Below are 7,055 nucleotides of genomic sequence, written 5' to 3' on the forward strand. Positions count from 1 at the left end.
GTCAGTGATCCGGTCCACTGTAACCCTCACTGCAAAGATCAAATCGAGCGTGTGCCCAGCCCAGTGAGTCGTTACATATTGGGAGAGCCCTAGCACTGCCATGGATGACACCAGGTCCATTGCCCGAGTAGAGGCCACATTGTTGGCATGGACATTGAAATCACACAGAATTATCAGTCCAGGATGTTCTAATACCCAACCTGATATGGCCTCCATCAGGGACAGCAGGCTATTGGCTGGTCCATTGAGCGGTTGGTACACCAATCAAATTGCCAAACTCTCCCCAGCTTTCCACACCAGGCCAGCACACTCAATGCCCGTGATCCTCGGGGGCGGAAGCACCCTGAAGGGGTAAGCTTCCCGGATGAATAGAGCCACTCCTCTCCCCCCCTGCCCCCTAGTCTGCAATTGATGAAGGACAGAGAACCCGGGAGGAGCCAACTGGGAGAGAGCTACTGTCTCTCTGTCTCGCACCCAGGTCTCAGTCATGCATGCCAGGTCTACATTCTGCTCAAGCAGAAAGTCCCAAAGGACCATGGTCTTGTTATTTATAGACCTGGTGTTACACAAGAGCAATGTCGGAGGAGGGTAATTTATCCTAGCCCCGCTGCATATGACCTTTGGGATGGGACGCAGGCTGGAAGGGGGCTGAGCTACTTCTTCGTCCCCTTCCCTTGTGTCCCTGCCTGGTCCCACCGCTATACTTTCCCCTCCCCAGGAGCACTGGGATCCCCTGCTTGCCTTCATACCTTTTCAGCTTTGCTGAAAAACCTATTGCTACAAACCATTCCTGCCAGTTTTCTTAATCTTAATCAACTCCATTAAATGTTTGTTGACATTATCCAGAAACACTGGGAATGGATCCAATTAAACTTGACACTCTTAATTAAACCTGGGGTAATCATAACCTGTCACTGTTTCCATTTCATTGGCTTTCTGCCTATGATGTCACTTGCAAAAATGCTCCTAGCAGGCATGTGCTTGATGTACCACATCTGTTCTCTCCAATGCCACCATCCCCAACCCTATTGGCTCTCCTTAATTTTGTCTGGATATAAATGTTTCCAGATCAGCAAATTTGTATCAGCTGAGTTGAGATGTTCCCTGTCTGACTTCCTTCCTACCCTCCAGACAGTGCTTCAAACAGGATGGGGTCATGGGATACTGGAACACCATTTCACACTGTAGTGGAACAGCCAGATCTTGGAGACTGTTCTGACTCCTCTGATGAGGAACAGCTGGATTCTGTGTCTACCAGCCACCAGCCAGCAGAAGCTGAGCAACCAGACAGGGAATCACAGCTTACTGTGGACACACAGCCAGAAGGCAGTGAGGTGCTGGTTTCATCCCCCAGCTCTGAGCTGACACTTCAGGGTCAGCTAGCTGACCTATCTTCCCCAGGAACCCCAAGTCCACAAGAGCAACATCAGTGCAAGTCTCGGCCACCAGCATTAATCTCCTGGGCCCAAGCAGGCATGGGTCCTGCCACTTGGGGCGCACCTCAGGACACCAAGGCCCTCCTGATACCGGACACCAACATCTCCTGGTCCCAGTGAAGCTCCAGCTACCAGAGGGATGCTGGTTGTTAGTGTATTCGATGATCATCTCTGGTGCCTCCTGCTTGTACATGGCTGCCAGTTTTGCCAAGCAATATAAGGTACCAACATGTGCTAAAAGGACACCTATCTTGGTGGAAGCCATAGATGGCTGGCTTTTACATTCAGCCCCAGGCAACCAGGAAACTCAACCTCTGTACATACAACACCATCAGTAGCAGCTCTGCTTTGACATTGCCACCATGCCCCACATCCCAGTAGTACTGGGGTTGTCCTGGTTGGAGATGCATGATCCAGTAATCGAATGGAGTAGGCAAGATCTGCACTTCCAATACCCTTGTTCTCATGAAGCACGTCCTATGCTTTTGGGAGCTACCACCAGCCCAGACCTGTCAGCTCTTCCAGCAAAATATGCAGAGTATCAGGATATCTTCCAGGAGAAAGGGGCAGCTTGGTTGCCCTCACACCAGCCATATGTTTGTGCGTTCAATCTGGTACCTGATGCCCCCTTGCCTACTGGGTGGTTGTACTCCCTGTCAGAACCTGAACTGGAGGCACTTGGGGAGTTCCTGGCCAAGAATTTGCAAAGGGGCTTCATCTGGGTGTTGCAGCTTCCTTCCACACTCTGCATACATCCAGTGTTCCATCAGTCCATTCTGGTCCCTGCCACTCCCCAACACCCTCTCTGAGCCCTGGAGATGCCACTGCCACCCATCATGTTGGAGGACCATGAGGAGTATGAGGTAGCACAGATCTTGGGCTACAGCCAACACAGAGGTCAGTTGCAGAATTTGGTGGACTGGAAAGGCTATGGACCTGAAGATTGCTCTTGGGAACCCATCGAGAACCTCCATGCTCCTGACTTGGTGCGCCGGTTCTGTTAAGTGCACCCACAGAAGCTGGCTCCAGATCAATCGGTTGGGGGGAGCCTAGGGGAGGGGATGGTGTCATGGAACAGCCAGACCTTGGAGATAGTTCTGACTCCTCTGATGAGGGACTGCTGGATTCTATGTCTACCAGCCACCAGCCAGTTGCAGCTGAGCAACCAGATGGGGAATCGCAGCCTGCTGTGTACACACAGCCAGGAGGCAGTGAGGTACTGGTTTCATCCCCCAGCCCTGACCTGACAGTCCAGCTGGCCTATCTCCCCTAGGATCCCCAGTTCCACAAGAGCAATACCAGCGCAGGCATGGAGTGGATTTACAGTCCAGATGAAGGTCAGCCCGCCTCCAAGCGCAACATCAATATAAATCAATGGTGCAACCTCATTTGGAGTACTGTGTACAGTTCTGGTCACCACGCCTCAAAAAGGATATTATAGCATTGGAAAAAGTGCAGAAAAGGGCAACTAGAATGATAAAAGGGTCGGAACACTTTCCCTACGAAGAAAGGTTAAAGCACTTGGGGCTCTTTAGCTTGGAGAAACGACGGCTGAGGTGTGACATGATCAAGGTTTATAAGATTATGCATGGGATAGAGCAGGTAGAGAAAGAAGTACTTTTCTCCCTTTCTCACAATACAAGAACTTGTGGGCACTCAATGAAATTGCTGGGCAGTCGGGTTAGAACAGATAAAAGGAAGTACTTCTTCACCCAAAGAGTGATTAACACATGGAATTCACTGCCACAGGAGGTGGTGGCGGCTACAAGCATGGACAGCTTCAAGAGGGAATTAGAGTAGAGGTCCATCAGTGGCTATTAGCCACAAGGTATAGATAGGAACTCTCAGTCTGGGGCAAGTGATGCACTGTATTCTTGGTGCTTGGGGGGGACATCAGTGGTAGGGCTTCTAGTGTCCTGGCCCCACTGCTGGACCTCTTGATGGCACCTGGTATTTTTGGCCGCTGTGTGAGAGAGTGTTGGACTAGGTGAGCCATTGGCCTGATCCAACATTGGCTTCTCTTATGTTCTTATGTGTGACATAGGGCTTGTAGTGCATAAAAGTATGGGGGAGGAGTTCTTCAGTGTGGCTGCAACATGTTCCTTTAGATGCTGAACTGCTGTGGCTGTATCAGTTTTGATTTTTGGAAAACTGACCTTGGCCTGCTCAGACAACTCTTGTATAATTTACAGTCTGCTTATTAAACTGTGGCATCTTGCCTCTGATAACCAGCTCCCATTATCTACCTGAGTTAACTCTGTGTACACTGGCACCTGTCTGAAGCAGAACACACAACATCTAAGGATGTTTCAGAAAATGTGACAGATGAAGTATTATTTAAAGTACAACAGCTTGTTTTCAGGTAAATTCTTGGTTTTACAAAGTAACCTCCCGTACACACTTTCTACTGCACATGCTAAAAGAGGTGACTTAAAGGAAGAAGAGCCAATTTCTTCAGCTTCAGGGCCTGAATCTGCCCCAGCCAAGCTGTTTGCAGACCCATCTCCCCAGCCATGAGGTCACTATTCCTCCCCACACAGAAAACTGGCTGGAGAAGGTCAGACCTTACCTGGAAATGCTGCATCCCACCTTATAAGGAAGGCTAGCTACAGTCTTACCATGATATTAATGCCCTGACTTTAACTTTGACCTGTAGGGTTGGCTTGTGACCAGGAAAAAGCCACTCATCTGCTTTTCTGCCTTTAACAATTTTTGTGATGATCAGCAAGTGGTCATAGAAATTAACCCCTCCCCATCACCCACCATTTCCTCACAAGACAAGTAAGATTAGGGGCATTACTGTCCATTTTTGCCATGAAAATGCTGAGACTGATATCAAGACAGAGGTGCCAGCTGTCTAAATTGACCAAGGACAGTTTCTGCTTTCTGGTCCTCTGTCCTACCTCCTCTGCTGGTAATGACCTATGGTAGCACAAACTTTGTTGGTCCAAAATCCCTTTAACCAAGGGATGAAAACACCCCTCTGCTTGCTTGATTGATGAATTATAAGCTATTTCAGAGTAGCATACAGCATTTGGAGCGGAGCCCTTTGAAATACATGGGAGGTTTGGGCAGTGATATCAGTACTGGAGTCTTCCAAGCATGTTCCCAGTTTTCATCTCCCCGACTGGACTGTAGAGAGCAATTAAAATTATCCCATTAAAATCAGGATCCTATTCCATGGCAAGGATTCTTGAGGAAGGGGAAAATGGGGATCAAGAGGGGAAGAAGGGAGGGAAAGGAGGTGGGGAACTTTGCCAAATCATCCCAAAACTAGGGAACAGGACGAGGACATGGCTGGGGAAGAGTATGGCAAACGTCATTGTTCTTTTCTGTTCTGTTATTCAGTTTGGTGTCTGCATCATTTGGATGGGAATTTCTCCTCCTTTTCCAGAAATGGGCATGCATTCCCGGGTTAGACAGATCATTCTGCAATTCAATGAAGGGTCTATTGCCATGTTTTATGACACTCTTGGCTACAAGAGCTTCCTGGCCACCATATCTTTCATTGTAGCCTTCCTAGCCAGAAAGCTGCCTGGGGCATTCAATGAAGCCAAGTTCATCACTTTCCGCATGCTGGTATTTTGCAGTATTTGGGTCTCCTTTGTCCCTACTTATCTAAACTCCAAGGGGAAATACATAGTAGCTGAACAGCTCTTCTCTATCTTGGCCTTCAGCACTGGCTTATTGGATTGCATTTTCCTGCTTAAATGATGTTATTATACTGAGGCCTGGAATGAATATGAAAGAATGTCTAATGAAGAGAAGTTTCTAAAAATCCCTCTGTCAGCAAGGGCCTGGCCTACTATGAAGGGCCGCAAGCTCTGAGTTGGGAAATACCTGGAGATTTTGGGAGTGGAGCCTCAGGAAAGAGGGGCTTGGGGAGATGAGGGACTTAAGTGGGCTATTATGCCAGAGAGTCAACCTTCCAAAGTGGCCATTCGCTCCAGCTGAATTGTTCTCTGTCACCTGGAGATCAGATGTAATCCCAGAAGAACTCCAGCTACATCACCAGGAGGTTGGCAACCCTACCCCTATGTAGAAAGTTAAGTCTGCAAAATAGGACCAGCCACAGTTATAATAGAGCAGTGGTACTCACTCGGCAAGTTGCAAAGAGCCACATTCACAGTTACTATCAACCAAAAGAGCCATGTCTACTGTTAAATCTGGCATGAGGCCTGTACCTCAGGAAGGCTTAAAGCTTTTCTGTTCCTCTGGTGGCAGTGTTCTGGGAACCAACTGCAGACCACAGTCCCTACTGGACAAGGGTCTTGCCCACTTTCCTGCAACATAGGCTAGGTGACACCATGGGAAATGGTTTTCCAAAGTGCCATGGGTGCCATGTCAGAGAGCTACATTTGACTCCCAAGGGTTCTAATCCTCTGGTTTTCAGGAGAATTCTGTTTTTAAAAGACACAGCAACATTGAGGGTGTATAAAGACCAGGGCTGGCCCGAGGTTGTCCTGCGCTGTAGGCGAGCGCAGATGCCAACCTCCCGGCGGGGCCTGGAGACCTCTCCGCTAGGCTGGGAGGAGGGGGGAAGTCCCTCAGCTTGACCGTTCCCCCCCAAAGGAAGGCCAGCCGGGTGCCCGCCCCGCCCCCTGCGGCAAAGGACAGCAGCGTGGCTGTGGCAGGCAAAGGAAGGGAGAGCTGCTGGAGGAGAGGTGGTGCGTAGGGAAGCCCCCACCCCTGGATCGCCGGGGACTGCGCGGGCTGTGGGGGGGGCGGCACAGGCAGCACCGGTGGGGGACTCGAGGGGTGGGCGGAGAGGTCTCTGCGGCCTGGCTGCCTCGCCTTCCTCCTCACGGTCTCCGCCTGGGGGGGGGCAGGCCTCGGTTTCCCCAGCTGCAGAGGCAGCTACGGAGCCGGCTTGCCCCGCCCTTCCTCGGGAGTCAGCCTCGCAGGGGTGTCCTTCCAAGTACACACACAGGGAGGAGCCCGGTGGTGGTGGGCTCCAGAAAATCAGGGGAGGGGAGACGGAGGTGGCACAGGTGGCACCGGCGACACCCTGCAGAGGCCCGCCGGGGAGGGGGAAAGACCTGCCGCTTGCCCACCCCCCTGCCCCCCACCCCCGGTGGCCTCGGCAAGTTGCACCATGAATAAAAGGGGCCCACTCCTGCCTGCCCCCCCTCCCCTGCCGCAGCCGGGCAGGAGAGGCAGAGAAAGGCAGCGGCAGGGGGGAGGAAAGCACCGCGCCCTGCCCTGTGCCCACTCTGGCTTTTCCGCCACAGTGCCGCCCATGCTGCCGGCAGAGCTCCTCCCAGCGCTCCTCCCAGCTGCTGGCCAGGCGCACCGACGGCGCACCGGCGGCCACCCCGGCCCCTCCTCCCGCGCCCGTGGGGGCTTTTTGGGGGGGCAGCAGCAGGGCAGTTGGTGCTCTGGATGGGCCCTGCACCATAGGCCAGACACTAGCTGGCCTAGTGATAGAGCCGGCCCTGACAAAGACTTATAAAAGTCAAGTAATCTCATGAACAGATGTAGCCAATTATATAAATTCCAATTATTATTGGAATATAAATTCCAATTATCTCTCCTTATATATAAAGCCGTAGTCCAACATTCCAAAATGCACTCCTTTAGTGTTTGGCTGGAAGAACTGCCACTCAGAAGACGCTGGCT

The 7,055-nt window shown here is 51.3% G+C and overlaps 1 protein-coding gene across 1 annotated transcript in view; it reads left to right on the forward strand.

Annotated features, from left to right (window-relative positions):
- Positions 1-2,272: 2,272 nt before the first annotated feature.
- Positions 2,273-7,055, forward strand: part of FER1L5 (fer-1 like family member 5) — a 97,903-nt gene continuing 93,120 nt past the window's right edge. The window contains exons 1-2 of the mRNA XM_015408148.1: positions 2,273-2,333; positions 4,831-5,015. Coding sequence (XP_015263634.1) covers positions 2,273-2,333; positions 4,831-5,015 — 246 coding nt within the window. The remainder of the gene's footprint in view (positions 2,334-4,830; positions 5,016-7,055) is intronic.

This window comes from Gekko japonicus, unplaced genomic scaffold, assembly GCF_001447785.1.
Source record: "Gekko japonicus isolate JY-2015 unplaced genomic scaffold, Gekko_japonicus_V1.1 scaffold139, whole genome shotgun sequence".
NCBI lineage: Eukaryota > Metazoa > Chordata > Lepidosauria > Squamata > Gekkonidae > Gekko > Gekko japonicus.